At 44.6% G+C, this 21,784-nt stretch overlaps 1 protein-coding gene across 16 annotated transcripts in view; it reads left to right on the forward strand.

Annotated features, from left to right (window-relative positions):
* Svil (supervillin) overlaps positions 1-21,784 on the forward strand; it is a 207,326-nt gene that overhangs the window by 144,437 nt on the left and 41,105 nt on the right. For 7 of the 16 annotated variants that reach the window (XM_029472009.2, XM_029472012.2, XM_085833545.1 and 4 more), the window contains 11 exons: positions 507-590; positions 2,469-3,338; positions 3,772-3,936; positions 4,570-4,604; positions 5,140-5,201; positions 5,665-5,804; positions 6,954-7,049; positions 8,613-8,856; positions 9,331-9,907; positions 10,592-10,811; positions 21,348-21,471. In XM_029472009.2, coding sequence (XP_029327869.1) covers positions 507-590; positions 2,469-3,338; positions 3,772-3,936; positions 4,570-4,604; positions 5,140-5,201; positions 5,665-5,804; positions 6,954-7,049; positions 8,613-8,856; positions 9,331-9,907; positions 10,592-10,811; positions 21,348-21,471 — 2,617 coding nt within the window. The remainder of the gene's footprint in view (positions 1-506; positions 591-2,468; positions 3,339-3,771; positions 3,937-4,569; positions 4,605-5,139; positions 5,202-5,664; positions 5,805-6,953; positions 7,050-8,612; positions 8,857-9,330; positions 9,908-10,591; positions 10,812-21,347; positions 21,472-21,784) is intronic. The other 9 variants (XM_085833544.1, XM_085833546.1, XM_029472020.2 and 6 more) reach the window with 7 other exon arrangements.

The raw sequence follows: 21,784 nt of genomic DNA on the forward strand, positions 1-21,784 counted from the left end.
GGTTACAAGCTGACATTTGTAACTGATACGAAAAGATAAAAGGGAACTGTGTAACAGACAAAGATTCACTGGGCCAAGCTTCTCTTTATTTACTTCCTTCCTTTGGTGTGTATTTTTTATGGACACTTTTTACATTTGTCTCTTTACCCATGTGTCTCAATGGAACTTAAAGTTAAGTTTCCTTCTATTTTAACTCCAACTTCCTGTAAGTGTAAACAGAGTATGACTACAGCCACTCTTATTTCAGTGACTAAAACCCATTTTCTCTAGTGGCTTTAGATTTATTTATTTTCACTACTTGCTTTTTGTAGTGAGCCAAATGACCAAAACCTTGCAATAAGTAAATGCAAACTCTAAACGCACCATGTACTTACTATCTTCCCAACAGCCAGCTTGACTATCTCTTTCTAAAAGCAATCTTTGGGGTTTGCTTATGGGAAGATGATGAGGGTACAGGCATATCCATTTTTATAGCAATGTGCTAAACCTTTGCTTCTTGTGCACAGTAGTACAGGGAAGCCCACACATGAGTGGTTTCTGCAGAGAGACTCTGAAGGCGATACACCTTCCCTTATCAACTGGCCTTCCAGGTACATCCAGGTTGGACGTGTGTGGCCGATGCTCCCCTCCTCTCCTCCCATCACCTCTTCTGCTCTACCACACTTAACTAACAGTCGTGCTCCTCTTTGCAACACCTCTGAAAATCATGTGTTCAAAATAAGCTGCTTCTTAATCGTGTTCCCAGATTGCCCTTCCCACGCTGATATTCCCCTTCCTGGTTCATTTGTCTTTAACTTAACACACTTCCTTGCTTGCTCACTTTCTCACCAACTCTCTATAGAACTGCCAACAGGGGGCAGTAACGAGCACCTCCTCTGGGGCCACCCTACCCTGCCCAGATTCCTTTTCTGCATCAGTTTTAATTTTCTTGTTTCTAACCCAGTAGCTAAGTTCCAATAGTTAAATTTAGGGCATGTGGCCTAATAGCAGACAAAAACTCCAATCATTTCATGACGGAGAAAGGAGGAAGAATTAAGAATGAACAAGTCACTGACCAGACAAAGGTCCCATGTATTGAGTTTCTGACACTGACTTTGTTCTCTTGAGATCTCCTCAGATGAGGGCCACACATTCCATGGGGGGTGGGGCAGGCTTAACTGCAGCTCTGTCTTCTGAAGGCGCCCTCCAGTGCTGCCTAGTCTCAGAAAGCTACAGCCTAGAGTGCTTTTTTTTCCCAAACACTCACACTAACTACCTTTATGTGTGTCTTTGGTGTTTCCTCAGGGAAGTCTACTAACAATGCTCTCTATTTGAAAGCAGAGCATGTTTTATGAATTTAGTAGGTCAAAGGAGGCCTAAGCAAGACAATTTAAAATGTGTACATTATAAACAGTCACTTTTGCTCACTCATCTAAGTGAAAGGAAAGTTTTACATTTTCCCGTTAATCTCTTGTTCTATCCCAAGAGCTCTGTGTACTTTTTGAAGGTTGTACCTGGTCAGCAACCACCTCAGGTCAGATGGTTTTCCCTTTCATAAAGCACAGAGTGACATTTCAAAAAGTGCTAATACTGATGAATGTGTCATCTTTGCTAAGTAGGAGCACATATGCTCCGCAAAAGCTTCGTTACTTTGTGATACTGGTCCTTTCAGTATGGTGGGGACCAAATACAAGACCTCACACATGCCAGGCAGCACAGTCCCCCAAAGCCCATTGTTTCCTCTAAAAGTGAAGCCCTGGGCTGGGAAGGCAGGTAGGGCCCCCAGCAATGCTTCTGGGCTTCTGTGAACATGGGAAGAGTCTGCAGCTTTTGACACCTTTTCAGTTTTGCTGTCAAATACTTAAAAATTAGAAACAACAGCTAACAGTTCCTCCTTAGGTTGCTTTTTAATTAGGATGCAGCAGCAATGGGGGTCGGGGGAGGATGGGGGGATAAGGGCTCACAATTCTCTTAACAAATACTTCTTCCTAACACTCTCATGGTGGTGTGGCTTTGATTAAAGACATCCAAGCTAGTTCTGTTTTGGGATCAGATGATGTAGTCAGCTGAGCGTCTAAAGCCTGTGTGTGCTCAGTGCTTTATAAAGGTGATGTTAGCTCAAGAGAAAGCATAAATAACCACAAATGTCTGCATATCTGATGGCCAGTGACATGGCAGCATCCTTCACCCTGATGCTCACAGTGGTATTTATGAATGAAGCTTCCTGGGCCTGCTAGGTGTTTCACTGGGAAAAGCCCATTCTCCCTCAGGACAGCGTGTAACTCTGAGGTTTCCAGGGGATGGAACTTTTGGACCACGCTAGAATATGGATGCAAATTTGGCAGGTACTAGGTGTCTGTGTTCTGTGCCCAAGTGTGTTTTCTCACGTGCGCTCTGCATTGATTCCAATGCTATCTGTGGTCTATGCATGCTTACTTTCCTCCAGTGATTATTGCAACTTGCAACATAAATCCCATTTCTTTCTTAAGAGTTAAAGTTAGAGAAAAATTGGTGAAAGAGGAGAGTGCTCGCAGCAGCCCTGAACTCACCTCAGAGTCCTTAACTCAGAGGAGACAGCAGCCAGCACCAGCACATTTCCTGCCTATCCAGTCAGAAAGTTCCACCTTTGATAGGGTCACCAGCAAAGCAGTGAGCTCATTGCAGCCAAGCCAGAGTGGTGTTCTGCCAACTGACCCTGTTCATGCCATCAAGCTGGTGACCATGGATACCCCAGAAAGCACATCTGAATTCAGCTGGGTGGGGTCAGCCACCCCAAAAGTTATAAAATCTACCACCTTAAAGATTCTAGAAGGTGGTTCAAGGGATGCTCCAGTACTCCATATTTGTGAGTCAAAAGCAGAAGATTTGCTCTCCTCAGAACCTCTGGAGAGGAGCCCCAAATCACTGGTGACCTCAGAAGATGACAGGCTTGTGAGAGGCCACAAAGACCCCTCTGGTAATAAAGACTTAGACAAGGCCATCATTTGCTCCATCGATGCAGAATCTGAGAGGGAGCGGCAAGTTCAACACCTGCCCACTCAGAGAACTGGCCGGAGTGAAATGCTCCTGTATGTTCAGAGTGGTCCTGTTTCCCAAGATGCCACATTGACCGGTCACACAAAGGAGGCATCTCCAAAGAAGCGCAAGGTTCTGGTCCGCTCTCTGTCGGATTACACAGGTCCCCCTCAGCTCCAGGTCCCCAGACACAAGGATGAAGCCCCAAGCCAGGAGCTGGAGCTGCAGAGTTCCAGGGCAGAAGGACCTGGTGCAGAAGCCAGCGTGCTGGACACCAGAGTCTCCGTCGCCCAGCTCCGAAACATATTTATGGAGTCAGCCCGAGCCAGCAAGAAACCTGAACTGTAGGTGATGTTCCCAGCGTCCTTTTGATATGTCACTTGCACGCCCTTGGCAGACAATTCACATCTCCACCTTGGTGTGTCCTGTAGGCTTAGCTCACAAGTGTGTGCAGGGCAGAGTGAACAGGAAATGGCTCACATACTACCATTCTGCTTCTGCCTACTAATGGGGATCTGGAGGAGTGGGTCTCTAGAATGTTCCACATGCAGATGGTGCATGGAAGCAGCATGTAGAACCGATCACTGTCTTGACTCACTGAGATACATAAACCTTTCCTCTCTCTCCTCTCTCTCTCTCTCTCTCTCTCTCTCTCTCTCTCTCTCTCTCTCTTCCCTCCCTCTTCCCCTCCCTCCCCCACCACTCTCTCTCCCATTCCTCCTTTTTTCTCCCCCTCCCTTTCCTTGTATTGCACTCGATGCCTTGTGGTCCTAAAAGCCAATCCCGGGTTGAGAGGTCAGCTGAAGGAATTGGCTTGCCCATGGAACGAGAGAGAGGGTCTCGGAAACCAAGACGCTATCTTTCTCCTGGTGAAAGTAGAAAAACTTCTGAGCGATTTAGAACTCAACCTATAACCTCAGCAGAGCGAAAGGAGTCGGATAGGTAGGCATGTGTGTGTCTACTTTTAGCAGTCCAAACACAGGAGTTCTCACTACCCTGGAGGGCCTGATGGTATTTGCATAGGATTCTAGAATTATTCCATCTCAGCTACAAGGATAACTTCTTTTACTAATAAAATGTATTTCCAACGAATGTTGCTTTTCTATCTCATATCGCCTTCTGGTTTTAAGCTGCCCACAGATGAGGTGAGAAGAAACACTTCTCAGCGCTTTTAGACCTTTATGCTCCCCTTAAGCTTCTGTCTGAATCAAGCATCTGCTACTAAGCATAAGGAATTTTGGACTCATCTTAGAAACAGCTTACTTCTAAAATTTACATTTTTCTATGACGTCATCATATGCAAATTATAGAAATTATAATGTTCTTCAGCAGTATGTCCACAGCCCCCATGTAATAACTTCTTGTTGATACTACCTTTTTTCCACAAGGTGTGCACCAGGCTGGGGTTGTGTGTGCATGCTCCACAGCGTCAGCTAACTGTTGCTTGGTAATTCCAGCCAGAGCTCACGCCTGTGTGTCTCTAAATCTTTAAGATGGTTCACTTGCATGATGTTTTATGTGTAGCTTGTATGTCCACCACTAATCATGGTCATTTTCTGTCCCTGTCTTTCCTAGGTACCCTTCTGGTTCAGAAATACCAGTGGTCGAGGGCGAGTATCTCCTTTTCTTTTTTTATTCTTTTACATTTTGTCCACATTAAATTTAATCTGGACCTAAGATGTAGGGCTTTGTGGGTGAGGAAACCTGGAGCCCATCAGTTTCTTGCTTTCTTTCAAATTGCCTTGCTGTGAACCCTAGCTGAAATGCTCAGGTAAGGCTGCCCTTAGCTTTGATTGAAATTAGGAGGCTTGTTCAGTGAACAACATGGAACAGCTGTTTTGACTTAAAAAAAAAGGTATTACTGGTGACCAGTGCACCATCGTTCAGCAAGGCGTCCGCTCCTAGGACCCATTCTTACATTCTCTTATACAGACTAGTCAATAAACATCACCGTCTGGACAGTTTGGTTTGAATTGCAATGGGAATTAGTACTACTAATGGGCTCCTGGAGGGGAGCCATCCCAATTATGGTGTCAGTTCCTCTCCTCTTGGATTCAAGGGATGTCCAGGTTAGTCTTGAAAATCCTTTCAGAGATGACCAATGCTTTCCATTGGAGTTCAGTTTTTATTTCATGGCTTTTACAGATGAAGAAAAGGTGGATGAACGGGCCAAGCTGAGTGTTGCTGCCAAGAGGCTGCTTTTCAGGGTAAGGTGTGCCAAATGGTTTAGAAACCCTAACTCCTACTGAGAAAGATACCCCGGGCTCTGGTACCTCACACAGTTGCAGGAGCCTCCGGGTTTCCTCACCTAGAGTACCTGTTGTTCTCTTCCCAAGCTGGGTTAGGCAGTGTCCCTTTACTGTAACAGAATACCTGAGATTATCACCTTTTTTTAAAAATGAAAAAGTTTATCCTGGCACACTACTCAGCAGTTCTACTGTATGAGCATCGAGCTGGGACCAAGCAAGCCTTTACCTCGGAACGTCAATTGGCATTCTCACACCATGCTGCAGAACCTGTGGTGACTTGGTTTGGCCACCCAGAAGTGTTCCTTCTTGTGGCCTCTCACTGCTGTCCCTTCCTATAAATCCTCCAGGAAAGCTGTAGACACTTTGTTACCCCAGTTTTTTCTTTGAATTCATCTGATCTCACAATGTTTTCTAACTGCAGGAAATGGAGAAATCCTTTGATGAACACACTGTCCCAAAGAGACATTCGAGAAATGCTGCTGTGGAACAGAGGCTGCGTCGCCTGCAGGACCGTTCACACACACAGCCCATCACCACGGAGGAAGTGGTCATTGCAGCTACGTGCGTCTCTGGGGGAGTTCTTAGCCTGGCCTGTGCCCTCATTTTTAAAAGGATATTCAAGAATTTTCTATAAGACTGAGGCACTTTAGCTAGAAGCCATAGAGAGGCGTATATTTCATACTTACTTTTGGTTTGGTTTGGTTTGGTTTCCTGCCATTAAACAGTGATGGGATGTACCTGCTTCAGGTCGTAGGCATACATCTGAAGTGTCTTTACCCCTGTGTTTTATCTTTCACAATGAAAATATGAAACATGAAAGTAGACTAACAATAATGAGCCTCAGCTTCAATGGAGGTCAGTCTCTAGGCTGCCCTTCTCCACGTGCGTTATCTTCAGCCACACCATGGCCATTTCCTCCTTAAATATTTTAGTACATACCTCTAAGAGATAATCATTCATCTTGTTTTTAAATCATTGCCAAAGTGTCTAAAAATGAATTGGCAGTTGGACACTTTCCAGACAACAGGAGGCCTGCACTGGGGCAGTGTGCTAGTATCCGAGATTCCCTTGACTGGGCCATTCACAGTTAGCTGATCCAGTCAATTGAGAGTGTGTATTAGTTTTTAAATCATTTCTGTGGAGTGGTGACATCCCTAAGAACCTCTGCCTGCAGGTTTGCTATTGGAGCCTGTTGTGAGGTCATCAGCCTTCATGGCGTTCCCCGACCCTGTGCACTCTGGACAATGCTTTACCACTGAGCTACATCCCAGCCTTAGAGCCTTGCTTTCCTGATGTGTGTGTAGATGAGTCCATCTGTGCATTTACCCATGACACATAGCATAGCCATTTGTTTACAGAATAATGTCTTGGGTTGGCTCTGAACCGTGGATGGACTCTTTTGGCCAGCTGTGGTTGATACTTGCTTTTTAAATGACTTCTTAAAATGAGGTTGTCTGTTCTAAGCCGGCTTTTCTTCCAGCTTACTCCTCTGCTTGTCCGTTTACTCTGGGCGGCCCATGCCTCCCATTCCTTCCATCTGTGTCGCTTTCCAACGTTCTTTTGCGATTCATTTCCCCTCAAAGTGTTTAGCAAATATTTTTGGTAAAATATTTGACTTTTGCCTTTCCAGATTTACAGCTCTACCTTCTTTAATGCTTCTTTTCTTCTCTCTCCTCATGAATGCTCCTCCTTTGGCCATTGCTTTTAAAGTGAACCTCTCCCTGCTTCGTGTTCTGGGGTCACCCACCCTGTAACGGCAAGACTTCCTAGCCCCACTGTAGCTAGAAGCACTGTGCAGCCTGCCAGGTACTGGACACACATAGCTGCACGTAGCGCCCAGTGCCACGGTGCTGGGCAGCAGGTGCATCTGGAAGCCTTGAATGCCTTTCCTTTGTCTGACAAACAAGTCAGTTCAGTGAGTGTCCCTGGGGTGTTTGATGTCCTGTCATAGTGCAAGGTAACATTAACTTCATGACTGTGTGAGAAAGATAGATCCATCTGCCTGCTTCCTGTGTTGGCACTAACTAAGATTGTACTAACTCACGTATATATCTTTTTTAACATAAAAATGTCATTTCTCAAAGACTTTATTTTTCATCTAAAACACTAACAGGCAAAGACTAATTTTAAAAGGGAGCATTAACATAAAATTGAAATGTTGGCAAGATCTAGTTATTTTTAAATATGTATACACACAAATCTAGAGCAAAACCAAGTACTTGTGTTTGCTAATTTGGAGAGAGAAGACAATGCCTTTAGATTTTAGGATTGGCTGTAGAAATTAAAGGATTCGGTGTTTTAAAATTGTGTTCATAACTATATAAATACCCACTTTGTCTTAACTGTGATAAGCCAAAACACAAGAGCTAAAAATAAGACTTGAGATGTTCCATGACAGAGCTAGAGTAAACCAGCCTCATCCAGAAGCGGGGCTGGTTTGAGAAAGATTTTTTTTTTGTCCTCCCTGGACGTCTCACATCTTCAGACGTCCATGCTTTCTCACTTGTCCTCATGACGTCTGGACACAAACACTGCCTGTCTGGGACTGCCTGTGGAAGGCACAGTGATTAATAAGAACGAAGACAGAGAATCCTTCTTACAACAAAGTTGCCCAAGGCACAGACAGTGTTGTCTTGGAGAATCATGCTGCCCTCCTGGCCTGGAGCCTCCTCCTCTCCCTCACAGTGGAAGCTATTATCATTATCATTATTATTACTGATGTTATTATTTTCTGGTGCTCTGCACATACCCATCCAGAGCTGTGCTACCATGGCCCCCACAGTCCCTGCTGGGATTGGGAGATGTTTAATCACCTGAGATTTTTCTTCACCTTTCAAGTTACAGAGGATTACATTTAAGTAACTTTGGAAATTGGCAGAAACCTGGGAGCAAAGTGTGTTTAAACCACACTTTGACAGAGAAAAAGCTGCTTTTCTGACTTTGTCACTGACGGGAGACCATATTGTTCCTAACTATTCAAACCCTCCCGAGCGGCATCTACAGAGGATGACTGAAGCAGGGAATGACCTTCTGCCTTTACCTTCAGTCCCTGTGATAGGAACCATCCAGGATTTCTCTCTAGGAAGGTAGATTAGGCTGGCCCCAGCTCCTTCAACAGGAGATTCCCTTTATAGATAGGATTCAGAGCTAAATGTCTGACTGTCTGATGGTGCTGGTGTCCTATGCTGGCTCTGCTACTCACTGTCTTGTTTAGTAACTTAACAGCTGCCTGCTTCTCACCCAAATCCAGTAGGGAAAATGAGCCCCTTACAAAATACACGACATTTTTAAGAAAGTTAATATATAAATTGGCGGTAGGCATTTATTTGTTTTTCTTCGTATGGTTGACTTCTCCTTCTTTGCTTCTAGGTTACAAGCATCTGCTCACCAAAAGGCTTTAGCCAGGGACCAGGCAAATGAGGGCAGAGAGTCTGCCGAGCCAGGCGAACCTGATTCCTCCACTCTGAGCTTAGCAGAGAAATTGGCCTTGTTTAACAAATTGTCCCAGCCAGTCTCCAAAGCCATTTCCACCCGAAACAGAATAGATGTGCGGCAGAGGAGGATGAATGCAAGGTATCAGACTCAGCCGGTCACTCTTGGAGAGGTGGAGCAGGTGAGTGTGTGTGTGTAGGGAATGTGTGTAGTGTATGTGTGTGTGTAGGGAATGTGTGTGGTGTGTGAGTGTGGTATGTGTTGTATATGTGTGTTTGCTTTGTGTGTATGCTGTGTGTATTGTGTGTGTATATGTGTGTGTGTTCTTTGAATACAGCAATACAACAGCTGTATTGCTCTTGGGTTCATGGTACAGGACAGGGTCAGCAGGTGAGCCTCTAAGTGGCTTCATCTTCCCACCTCTAAGGAAGAAACAGACCCACGTTTGCTGTTTCCTCTGTTGTTCATAACCTGCTTGGAATGAGTCCACTGTGGCTGATTATAAAAGCAGGGGCAAGCTGCCTGCCCAGAAGGTTTGTTTGCGATGTGTTCTGTGTTTTCTAGTAAGACGTGACAGGAGGCCATACTGCAGGTGCATTACTCCCACCCGTGCCAGTCCCTCAGGTGATGATGCTTCTAAACTGTGTCCCTCCAGGTGCAGAGTGGGAAACTCATCTCCTTCTCTCCCACTGTGAACACCTCTGTTTCTATTATGGCCTCTGCGGTTGCTCCCACATATGCAGGGGACCTTCGGAAGCTATCTGTTGACAATAATACAAGTGCCACTGACTACAAGTCTCCTCCTGCGGAAAACTCAGACTCTCCAGTCAGAAGCATTCTGAAACCACAAGCGTGGCGGCCTTTGGTAGAGCACAGTGGGAGCAAAGGAATGCCGGGGGAGTCTGGAAAGACAGAAAGCAAGAATGCTCTGACTGTGGCTGCAGAAGACAGTGGCGTTCAAACACGAGGAGCCTTCGAGGAGGAAGTGGAGCCCTCCTACCCCATCCTTGGCAGAGTCAGGGAGGGTGATGGCCAGAAGGAGCCTGAGCACGTCGCCCTAAGGAGGGGAAGCTTAGAGCTAGGCAACCCTTCTGCTGCACACCGTGGTGATGAGCTGAAGGAATTTTCCACTGCTAAAAGCAGTTTGCAAGAGAATCTAGACCTGAAGGATAAGCAGGCCTCAGAGGAGAGCACAGATGTGGAGACTGTCATGAGGAAGTTCTCACTGAAAGGTAAGGTCCTGCAGCTAACTCCCAGGCTTTCTGTAGTCTTTCTCCAGTCTTTCTGCAGACTTCTTGCACATGTTCTTGTTGTTTCTGGCTAACTACATCTAGAGACAGGTTATCACTAGAATCGATCCGATCAGAAGGTCAGTGAATCATGGTCCTTTCCCCAGACCTCTGTTCCTCTGAGTCTGACAGCCAGCGAACTAATAGAGTTAATGACAGCAAAAGTGTCTGCAATTCTTCACACCCTCTGATAAGGGTTTCGGGTGACTGGTGACATTAACTCACACAATAGCCTTCTGAGCTCCTGGGCAAGTTGATAGCCCAAAAGTCCTGCACCCAGTAAGCACGGAGAATAAGGACTTGAACCTGTGTGGTTCCCAGACTCGCCATGCATCCTGATCATACAGTTTATATACTGTCTGCATTAGAGACTGGCCTGCTTGCATTGACACACATTGATCGAATGTCAGTTGAGACGAGCTTGGGTTGAGTTCAGCTCACTAGAAATGAAGATGTGCTGTTTAAGAGAAGTAAGCCCACTGGCAGCACAGCTGACTCAGGCTAGCTTTCTCTCAGTGGCTTGTGCTACAGTGGCCTGGGTAACCCCCCATGTGCCCACAGCCTGACTCTGTGCAGGCTGAGAAGATGCTTGCCTGGGGACTGATGCTCACTGGCTCTCATTCTCAGAGTTTGGAGAAACTGCTTCCGAGCAGACGGAGGTGGCTGCCAGGAAATCCTCTGTTCAGATGGCGACCCCAGGGGCCTGGAAGCAGCAGGAGTCCTCTGAGCAACTAGCAGAGAAGCTCTTCAAGAATCCTTGTGCCATGTTTGCTTCTGGAGAGGTCAAGGTGCCAGGAGGCGACAGTTTCCTGGATTCACCCAGCAAAACCATGTCAATCAAAGAAAGGTAAGACCTCTGGTGATTGGCAGGCATATTGTGGAGGGATGCCAACATGCTGGGCTATGCTGTCATGCTAAAACAACCCTGGGAAGCCGAGCATGTGAACACGGGATACACCTCGTTTAGCAAAGTCCAATCCAGACAGAGAGGATGGAGGAACAGAGACACCTTGCTTGTCTATGGTCTCTGATCTAGGCTCCTTCTCTTGCAGAAACATGTGATTCAAACTGCAGGTACAATCACCTTCTGATATTCTGGGTAAAATAAATATAGGCTAAAGATAGAAAAGTTCACACAGAGGATCTGTGCCTTAGAGATTAGAATCTGTTTGTGTATAGTATAGGAAATAAGATGAATTGCCCTTTTCTAAATTTTTATTACGCTTATTTATTTGGATGTGTGTGCGAGAGTATGTGTGTGTATGTGTGTGTGTGTGTGTGTTTGTACTCATATATACATGTGCCATAAAATATGTGTGGAAGTCAATGGACAACTTGCAGAAATCACTTCTTTTTTCCAGGATGTGGTTCCTGGGATGGAGCTCAGGTTGTGGGTCTAGGCATGTTGAGCCATCTTTCCAGCCAAAGATGAATGATTGTTTTGAACTTTTAGAAATTTTCTTTCCACCCCCCCTCCCTCTCTCCCTTCCTTTTTCCTTCCTTCCTTCTCCCCTCCCTCACTCACTCCCCCTTCCTCCATCCTTCCTTCCTTCTCTTCCTCCTCCCTCCCTCTCTTAATTATTTTCTAACTTCCTCCCCTCCCCTCCCCTCCCTCTCCCATCTCTCCCCTTCCTTCCTCCCTCTTTCCCCTCCTCTTCCTTCCCTCCCCCTCCCTCCCTCCTACGCTGGTGAGTTCACCTAGAATTTTGTACCTGCTAGGCAAGCACTTTACCACTGAGCTGCAGCTCTGGCCTGAAATTTTCATTAAACAGTAGCTGTGGGATTTCATGATTCACTTGCTTATTTTCAGTAAACTCTAGTGTATCTGGATCTTTCTTTGAGTTATATGCCCTGAGGGGAAACTCTTCTGTTGGAGCACAGCTTTTTTGTTGTTGTTGTTTTGGGTTTTTTTGGTTTTTTGTTTTTTTTTTTTTTTTTTTTTGAAGACAGGGTTTCCCTGTGTAGCCCTGACTGTCCTAGAACTCATGTTGTAGACCAGTCTTGCCTCAAGCCTGCCTCTGCCTCCCAAATGCTGGGATTAAACACATACGCCACCACACCCAGCAAGCACAGTGTTTTAAACAGGCTTTGTGGGGACTTCTGTGAACTACCTGAAAGGGAGTCCAAATACAGGGATGCAGGCAGTATGCAGCTGTTCTTACCTGGAGGCAAAACCTCTCAGAGAGATTCCAAATCTACTCTGAACCCTGGCAGGAATGCTTGCAAAATAGTCAGCTACCCCATTTCACTGGTCTTGGGCTTTTTAAAAGGCCATGGTCCCTTTGTTCAGCAATTATGTTGGCTATCATAAAGTATGTTGATAGGAAATGGGTCACCCATGACCTTCGCTTGTGCCTTGATGGTACTTTCGTGTGTCTGTCACTGGAAATGCATCTATCTTTACCATTCATGAGAGAAGGTTCCTTAAGTGGGGACTCTAACCCTTCTCTTCATTGAGTGTGAAGCTTGATCGAGTGAGAGGAAGGGGTGTTATTCAAACACTTATTTGGGCTTTTCTTTTCTTTCCTGAATGGCATATAAACTTCTAAGTCTTCCAGACCATACTTAGCTCAGCAATTCTGACTGCCTCAACTTGCCAAAGAAGGTGTCCTAGTAAGAGTTTCTCTTGCTGTGAAGAGACACTATGACCATGGCAACTCTTAAACTCCTTTAAGTTGCTTCTGTTGGGTAATTTTGTTACAGCAGTGAGAAAAACTACTACAATATCTAGAGCATCAACCCGAATGCAAATCGGAATTCTCTTCCTAGTGGATTAACAAAGCCACCATTTTATCACTCTCTGAAAGATTTGAGAACACAGGACCCCCCTTTTAGGAACAATTTTAAAAAGGCATTAAAATTCTGTAAGTTAGAAATGGAAGCCTGGGAAGTCTATTGGGCCTTTCCAGTCACAATCCTATCTCCACTGACTTTGACTCATCTGCCACACTCCACTCTGGGAGAAGATGACCAAAAAGCAAGAAGATCTGCCCTTTCCCTGAGGGCTCTACAGACTGAGCCAGCTCCTGTAAATATTGGAGAATCCACCCCTTTTGGAGAGGGTGGAGAGAGGCAGAGATCTGCCTTAGGGATTAACAAGGGTCCCTGTGTACATGCCCCTTCATTGCTCCTCTGTGTCCTACACAGCCTGTCTCCACGTCTCCCCAGAAGACTCCTGCTCTGACTTTGAGCTGGAAGATTTCAGCTACCCGTGAGTTCTCAAATTGGTGTAGGAATAGAGAGAAGTCCCACCTTTAATTATCTTTATTTATTTGTCCCTGATTCAGCCTCTCCATTCCTGGTGCTACAAAGAGTATCTGGTATTGTGTAATTTGGAAAGCAAAAGAATATACTTCAGTTCCATGTTCTTGAAAATGCCATCTCAGGTAGAGGGTCTCCCGCCAGTTTAGAACATGGAGGAAGATCTGATCAGCTCAGTCAGACCTTTCCTCCCTTTGACAGCTACCTAGGAAGATTGGTTTGAAGGAGAAGAGATTTATGTTCGCTGTCTCGAGTCTTCAGTTCCCAGTTGGCTAGCTCTGATGCTTCTGGGAACCCAGGAAGTAGAGAGCCAAAAGGAAAGGGCTAGTGTTTCCAGGGACTACTTTCTCCCAGTAGGCCCCACCTCTAGAAATGTCTACCACCTCCCCAAAGTGCCATTAAATCCTGAATCCTCCAGGGAATTGATTCATCTACTGAGGGAGGCTAACCCCTAGTGGTCCCACCAACTCTCAAGGATTGACTCCAGGGGAAACATCTGTTCCCAAACAAACCAGAGAGGCAGCTCTTTCATTACTGATCCAGAGTCCAGAGTATAAACTCTTTCTCAAGAAAAAGGCATTAATCGTTTTAAGTATCTCTCCTTCCCCTGAAGTTCTGCTCAGGACACCATCACGATGACAGTTAACATGTGTGTAAGAAGCAGCATATTGTACTGCTCCACTCAATAGACAGGAAGGGCTGGGGCCTGGCTCTATGTAGAGTTCATGCTTAGCATTTACTAGGTTCCAGCCTCAATCTTCAGCACCAGAGAAATTCAAATAAATAAAAAGCAAGTAGTCGGGTAGATTGCTCAGAATGTAAGTGCTTGCTGCCCAAGCTTAAGGAACTGAGTTAGAATCCCTGGCATGAACATAGAAGCTGGCACAGGGCAGACATCTGTGACCCCAGTGTTTGCAAGTGAAACAAGACAGGAAGATCTCAGGGCATGTGTACATATATACACACATATGTACACATACACACATACACACTTACACACACACTGCATAACATCAGAAGAGGAGAGAAAGGAGAAGAAAAAGAAAGCATAACTAGAGGCCAGAGTCAGGACTTGGCACAGAGCTAATGCTTGGATGTACAAGTCCCAGGTTTGGTCTTCAGCACCAGATAAAAATAAATGCAGACAAAAAGCTTATTATCAATATTAACTCTTCTGGCTCTCTTGTTAGCAAGACCATGATCCATGTAGTCAATCACCAGTGCTGCTCAGCCTAAATCCACGGTGTTTCTGTTTCTCTGAAAAGTCTAAAGAGGAAATACAAGTACCTTAGTTGATATTAGAGGCACATGGTCTGCCTGTCCCTTGCTTGACCCAGCCCTGACTGTTATGAGCCTGGAAAAACTTGTCCTCATCCAGCAGGCTCTCAAGCCAGAATTCCTGCTGAAGATCAGGAGCTGTGGCAAAGCCTGGTAAGCACATGTCACATTGGCCCTGGGCCAATGTATTAGCAAGCTAATCCTATGCCGCCCACTGGGTATGGAGCCTCCACCTAAGCAGATGCTGGAGCACTCCACGTCACGACCCGCAAATAGCCCTTAGACTTCGCAAATGTTGAAAATCGCTGGCAATTGTTGGCACTGCACAATGGCAATTTGTGTCATGTGTTAAACCAGACCTTCGCCCTCTGCCGTGGTGGTGAAGGGCTATGAGACCACCAGAGCAGAGAACAAGACTCAAAAGGTCTGCTGCCCTCCACAGCTTGCTGGGCACCAAACAGGAAATCAGAACGGATGGGATAATACATCCAGTCACTGTGTACTGTTATGAAGTCCCTCATCATGTGTGCTGTGTAAAGGAGGGCTGGGGCAATTACCATGGCGCTCAACTGAAACCATTCCTCCCATAGCGTTTGTGTACTGTGGTGCCTTTGGAAGGAACCAACATATTGAGAAGCAACATTTTCAGGGCTTTAGACTGGAATAGCTCTGTGGACGCTATCCTGGCAGGGCTGGGAGAGCATTACCAGAAAGTTGGAAAGTTCTGCTTTTCCTGACAGAGGTAGGCACTGTGTGTGTGCCCAGCTCAGCTGCTCATGGGAGGAAAGGCCTGGTACTTTGGAATCACATCCCCCCTCCCACTAACATGCTCAGTGGGACCTTGACCGGTCTGCATCTGCATTCTTATCTGGATGATGAGAAAGAAACATACAGTTTCTTAGTGAGGTCTTTGCACATCAGTGGAGTGTAAAGAAGATGACAGAGTGATTCTACATTCCACAACTTGCTTGAGCAGCCCCAGGGGATGCAATGTTTTTGTGGAGAAGCCCTTGCACTGTCTGTAACAGTCTCTGCTCCTGAGAGTAAGGGTTTGCATTCTGTAAATCCAGTCTGATGGAGGTGAAGGACTCCTCCATCCAAAAATACCTGCTCTGAGTCAAAGGTAACATGAGAGAGCAGCTGGTTTTGAGGGCAGTTTGCAGGGTGAGTGGTAGTGGCGTAGCTGCCTCCTTCTGTTTATGGCTTGGACATACCCTGTTCAGATATGAAAGCCTGGCACACTCATCAGCTGGAAGACTGGTCATGGTTATTTTGCTAAATAATTTGATTTTTTGAGATTCCTTTTCTTATTGCAATAAAATGGGCACATTCAAAGTAATTACAATATAATAAATAATAGTAATTATTATTTCAATAAAAATTGAAATTAAAACATGTGAAGGAATCCAGATTTTGTCTTCAAATACATGCAGCAGCCATTTTAGCATTGGAGAACTATAGAAGTCAAGATTAGATGGTATCTGAGCTGTGTGACCCTGCACTAGATATTAGATTGATAAGGCAGCTCATACACATTTATAGAATGGGCCTTTATGGTCTTAATGTGCTGCCACATAGTACTGAGAAAATAGAAAAGAAGGTAGAGAGTAAAGAGAAGATAGATGCCAAGTGCAAAGTTATGCATCGTTCAGGAAGCTCTTGAAAGCTGCACATTATTTGAGAGTGGTGTCCAAAGTATAAAATATGATAATGAATACATACATTTGTAAATATAATGGATTCTTGTTTATCATAGAACGTGGTCCTTATTTTCTTAACAAAACTCTTATCATATGGAGTCTAGCAGTAGGATATGTGCAAAGAATGATTGAGACCCTGGATTCTATCCAAGAACTACTATCAAATGATTGGATAAACTTTTATCACAGAGTGTAAGGCACCCTGCCTACAGTTCAGATATTGGATAGAATCAGGAAATCTAGCACTCAGGGCCTTGAATAGCCTCATGTTCAGGTCACGCATGACAAACTAGGCAAGGAGGATTGGTCAGACTGGGGGATAGGGCCACTATGGTGGAGACACACAGCAGATGGAAGCACCATCTATGACAACAAGAGCTTCTGGCATAGCAGGACCAGTCTAGGGCCAAGTGTTCAAACACAGGAGCCTGCTGGGGCATTTTATGTCCAACCACAACAGTATCCAAACCCAGACTGCAGCTGATTGGCTGCTTGTCAGTCACTGTTTTGGGTCATGTATGTGGTCACAGGCATGGCCTGTCAGAAAGCACAAGGGAGTGAGGTTTCATGACCTCAATTCTTTACTCCACACCCCCCCCCCAGCCTTTAAGTTGTTTGAACACCAGCCTCAGTGAATCTCCTAGGCCTTCTCCGTTTGTCTCTCCCACCCTGTTGAACTTAAATGGCTGAGATGTTTTCCTTTATGACAGCACGCTGTCTAAAATAGCCTCTTGTTCTGCAAGATGTCTGCTCAGACAGAACCAAATGGGCAAGCAGCTTTAGATAAAGTGCAGCGGTGCCTCACCTAAAATGTGTTCCTAACACTGTCCCTTAATGAGATTTCTTTTTTGCTATATTTTTTTTCCCTTGGAGAAAGTTGAACTAATAATTTTTCAAAGAGTATCTTTAGAAAGTAGTTTTTGTGTTAGGATGCAAGGTAAAGAGAAAAATAATCTAGAAGGAAAGACAGAGCTTAGAGGAGAGCAGTGATTCGTCATCATTTACCTTTGCTTGAAGTGGATGCCAAGATGCTGTGTCTTTGTGTTTTTATTGGTATACTTACTGTATGAAGTATCGTTTCATTGAGACATTCCACATATGAGTAAGGTGACCTCCCCTGTTACTCTTTCCTATTCTTCAAGGGGTTTATTTTTATTAGTTATTTTCTTTATTTACATTTCAAATGCTATCCCCTTTCCTAGTTTCCCCTCCAAAAATCCCCTATCCTCTTCCCCCTCCCCCTGCTCCCCAACATACCCACTCCCATTCCTGGTCCTGGCATTCCCCTATACTGAGTCATAGAGCCTTCACAGGACCAAGGGCCTCTCCTCCCGTTGATGACTGACTAGGCCATCCTCCGCTACATATGCAGATAGAGCCACATGTCCCACCATGTGTTTTCTTTGATTGGTAGTTTAGTTCCAGGGAGCTCTGGGGTTGCTGGTTAGTTCATATGTTGTTCCTCCTAGGGGGCTACAAACCCCTTTGACTCCTTGGGTACTTTCTCTAGCTCCTTCATTGGGACCCTGTGCTCCATCTAACAGATGACTGTGAGCATCCACTTCTGTATTAGTCAGGCACTGGCAGAGCCTCTTAGGAAACGGCTATATCAGGCTCCTGTCAGCAAGCTCTTGTTGGCATCTGCAATAGTGTATCTGGTTTGATGATTGTTTATGGGATGGATCTCCAGGTGGGGCAGTCTCTAGATGGTCCTTCCTTCTGTCCCTACTCCGAACTGTCTCTGTAACTCCTTCCATGAGTATTTTGTTCCCCTTTCTAAGAAGGATCAAAGTATCCACACTTTCGTCTTCCTTCTTCTTGAGCTTCATCTGTTTTGCAAATTGTATCTTGGGTATTCTGAGCTTCTGGGCTAATATCCACTTAACAGTGAGTACAAATCATGTGTGTTCTTTTGTGATTGGGTTACCTCACTTAGGATGATATCCTCCAGATTCATCCATTTGTTTAAGAATTTCATGAATTCATTGTTTTTAATAGCTGAGTAGTACTCCATTGTGTAAAGGTACCACATTTTCTGTATCCATTCTTCTGTTGAAGGACATCTGTGCTCTTGCCAGCTTCTTGCTATTATAAATAAGGCTGCTATGAACATAGTGGAGCATGTGTCTTTATTACAATTTGGAACATCTTCTGGGTATAAGCCCAGGATCTTCTGGTAGAACTGTGTCCAATTTTCTGAGGAACCGCCAAACTGATTTCCAGAGTGATGGCACCTGCTTATAATCCCACCAGCAATGGAGGAGTGTTCCTCTTTCTCCACATCCTCACCAGCATCTGCTGTCACCTGAATTATTGATCGTAGCCATTCTGACTGGTGTGAGGTGGAATCTCAGGGTTGTTTTGATTTGCATTTCCCTCATAACTAAGGATGCTGAACATTTCTTTAGGTGCTTCTCAGCCATTCGATATTCCTCCATTGAGAATTCTTTGTTTAGCTCTGTACCCCTTTTTTAATAGGGTTGTTTGGTTTTCTGGAGTCCAAATTCTTGAGTTCTTTATATATATTGGATATTAGCCTCCTATTGGATTTAAGATTGGTAATGATCTTTTCCCAAATCTGTTGGTTCCCATTTTTTCTTATTGACAGTGTCCTTTGCCTTATAGAAGCTTTGCAGTTTTATGAAGTTCCATTTGTTGATTCTGGATCTTACAGCACAAGCCATTGCTGTTCTGTTCAAGAATTTTTTCCCCTGTGCCCATATCTTCGAGGCTTTTCCCCACTTTCTCCTCTATGAGTTTCATTGTCTCTGGTTTTATGTGGAGGTTCTTGATCCACTTAGACTTGAGCTTTGTACAAAGAGATAAGAATGGATCAATTCACATTCTTCTACATGATAACCGCCAGTTGAGCCAGCACCATTTGTTGAAAATGTCTTCTTTCCACTGGATGGTTTTAGCTCCTTTGTCAAAGATCAAGTGACCATAGTTGTGTGGGTTCATTTCTGGGTCTTCAATTCTATTCCATTGATCTACTTGTCTGTCACTGTACCAGTACCATGTAGTTTTTATCACAATGGCTCTGTAATACAGCTTGAGGTCAGGGATGGTGATTCCACCAGAGGTTCTTTTATTGTTGAGAATAGTTTTTGCTGTCCTGTTTTTTTTTTTTTTTTTTTTTTTGTTATTCCAAATGAATTTGCAAATTGCCCTTTCTAACTCTGTGAAGAATTGAGTTGAAATTTTGATGGGGATTGCATTGAATCTGTAGATTGCTTTTGGCAGGATAGCCATTTTGACTATATTAATCCTGCCAATCTATGAGCATGGGAGATCTTTCCATCTTCTGAGATCTTCAATTTCTTTCTTCAGAGACTTGAAGTTCTTATCATACAGAGTTTTCAGTTCCTTAGCTAGAGTCACACAAAGGTATTTTGTATTATTTGTGACTATTTTGAAGGATGTTGTTCCCCCAATTATTCATCATGTTTTTGAGGCCCCTGTTTACCAGTGTTTTCTAACTGCCTCTTCCATCTTTTTTTTTAATATTTTTTTTAATATTTTTATTACATATTTTCCTCAATTACATTTCCAATGCTATCCCAAAAGTCCCCCATAGCGCCCCCCACTTCCCTACCCACCCATTCCCATTCTTTTGGCCCTGGCATTCCCCTATATTGGGGCGTATAAAGTTTGCAAGTCCAATGGGCCTCTCTTTCCATTGATGGCCGACTAGGCCATCTTTCGATACATATGCAGCTAGAGACAAGAGCTCTGGGGTTCTGGTTAGTACATCATGTTGTTCCAACAATAGGGTTGCAGATCCCTTTAGCTCCTTGGGTACTTTCTCTAGCTTCTCCATTGGGAGCCCTGTGATACATCCAATAGCTGACTGTGAACATCCACTCCTGTGTTTGCTAGGCCCCAGCATCGTCTCACAAGAGACAGCTATATTTGGGTCCTTTCAGCAAAATCTTGCTAGTGTATGCAATGGTGTCAGCGTTTAGAAGCTGATTATGGGATGGATCCCTGGATATGGCAGTCTCTAAATGGTCCATCCTTTCATCACAGCTACGAACTTTGTCTCTGTAACTCCTTCCCTGGGTGTTTTGTTCCCAATTCTAAGAAGGTGCACAGTGTCCACACTTTGGTCTTCATTCTTCTTGAGTTTCATGCGTTTATCAAATTGTATCTTATATCTTGGGTATCCTAAGTTTTGGGCTAATATCCACTTATCAGTGAATACATATTGTGTGAGTTCTTTTGTGATTGTGTTACTTCACTCAAGATGATGCCCTCCAGGTCCATCCATTTGGCTAGGAATTTCATAAATTCATTCTTTTTAATAGCTGAGTAGTACTCCATTGTGTAAATGTACCATAATTTCTGTATCCATTCCTCTGTTGAGGGACATCTGGGTTCTTTCCAGCTTCTGGCTATTATAAATAGGGCTGCTATGAACATAGTAGAGCATGTGTCCTTTTTACCGGTTGGGACATCTTCTGGATATATGCCCAGGAGAGGTATTGCTGGATCCTCCGGTAGTACTATGTCCAATTTTCTGAGGAACCGCCAGACTGATTTCCAGAGTGGTTGTACAAGCTTGCAATCCCACCAACAATGGAGGAGTGTTCCTCTTTCTCCACATCCTCGCCAGCATCTGCTGTCACCTGAATTTTTGATCTTAGCCATTCTGACTGGTGTGAGGTGGAATCTCAGGGTTGTTTTGATTTGCATTTCCCTGATGATTAAGGATGTTGAACATTTTTTCAGGTGTTTCTCTGCCATTCGGTATTCCTCAGGTGAGAATTCTTTGTTCAGTTCTGAGCCCCATTTTTTAATGGGGTTATTTGACTTTCTGGAGTCCACCTTCTTGAGTTCTTTATATATATTGGATATTAGTCCCTTATCTGATTTAGGATAGGTGAAGATCCTTTCCCAATCTGTTGGTGGTTTTTTTGTATTTCCCCAAGTGGCCAGAAGGGGTCTCTCTCCCATTGCTCCAGGGTATGAGGAAGGCAGAGTCCCATCCCTTACTGGGATCCTGCCGCCTATTTATCTGACAAGTCAGTTCCAGCTTTTCTTTCCAAACAACTAAAAATTCCTTGTGACTATCATGGAAAGGAGACTCTTGTGAGTTCTGAGAGTGTGGTGCTGAATTCTCGGTTGGCATGTCCTCCTTCCAGGCTGGCACTGTTAAAGAAGAGTGGCGAGGAAGACTGGAAGAACAGGCTGATTCGGAAGCAGGAATATGGCAAAGCCACTGGCGGCCTGCACACGCAGGAGGTGGAGCAGTCCCTGAAGAAAAAGGTACTGTGTCCACCTCACGAATGCCTCACTGTGTGTCTCAGGAATGAGTGTGTGTGGCTTAACCACCCCTGCTTTAGCGCACTGGTGCTTCCTTGCCCGTAGGAGACACGGTTTGTCACTGTGCTGCTAAAGCTAACCACTGGGTCAAAGCTGGAGGCCAAGATGGGTGTCAGCACCATGCAGCTGCCTCAACAAACATATGCCTCAGTTTCCAAATGTGTTCACTGTTAAATCCTAAATAAAGTCTGGTGTTAGAATGTGATTAGTCTTTCAAATGAGACAACAACTAACCACAACAGTTTATAAGCTGCAT

This window comes from Mus caroli, unplaced genomic scaffold, assembly GCF_978045245.1.
Source record: "Mus caroli unplaced genomic scaffold, Mus_caroli_1 scaffold_19, whole genome shotgun sequence".
Lineage (NCBI taxonomy): Eukaryota > Metazoa > Chordata > Mammalia > Rodentia > Muridae > Mus > Mus caroli.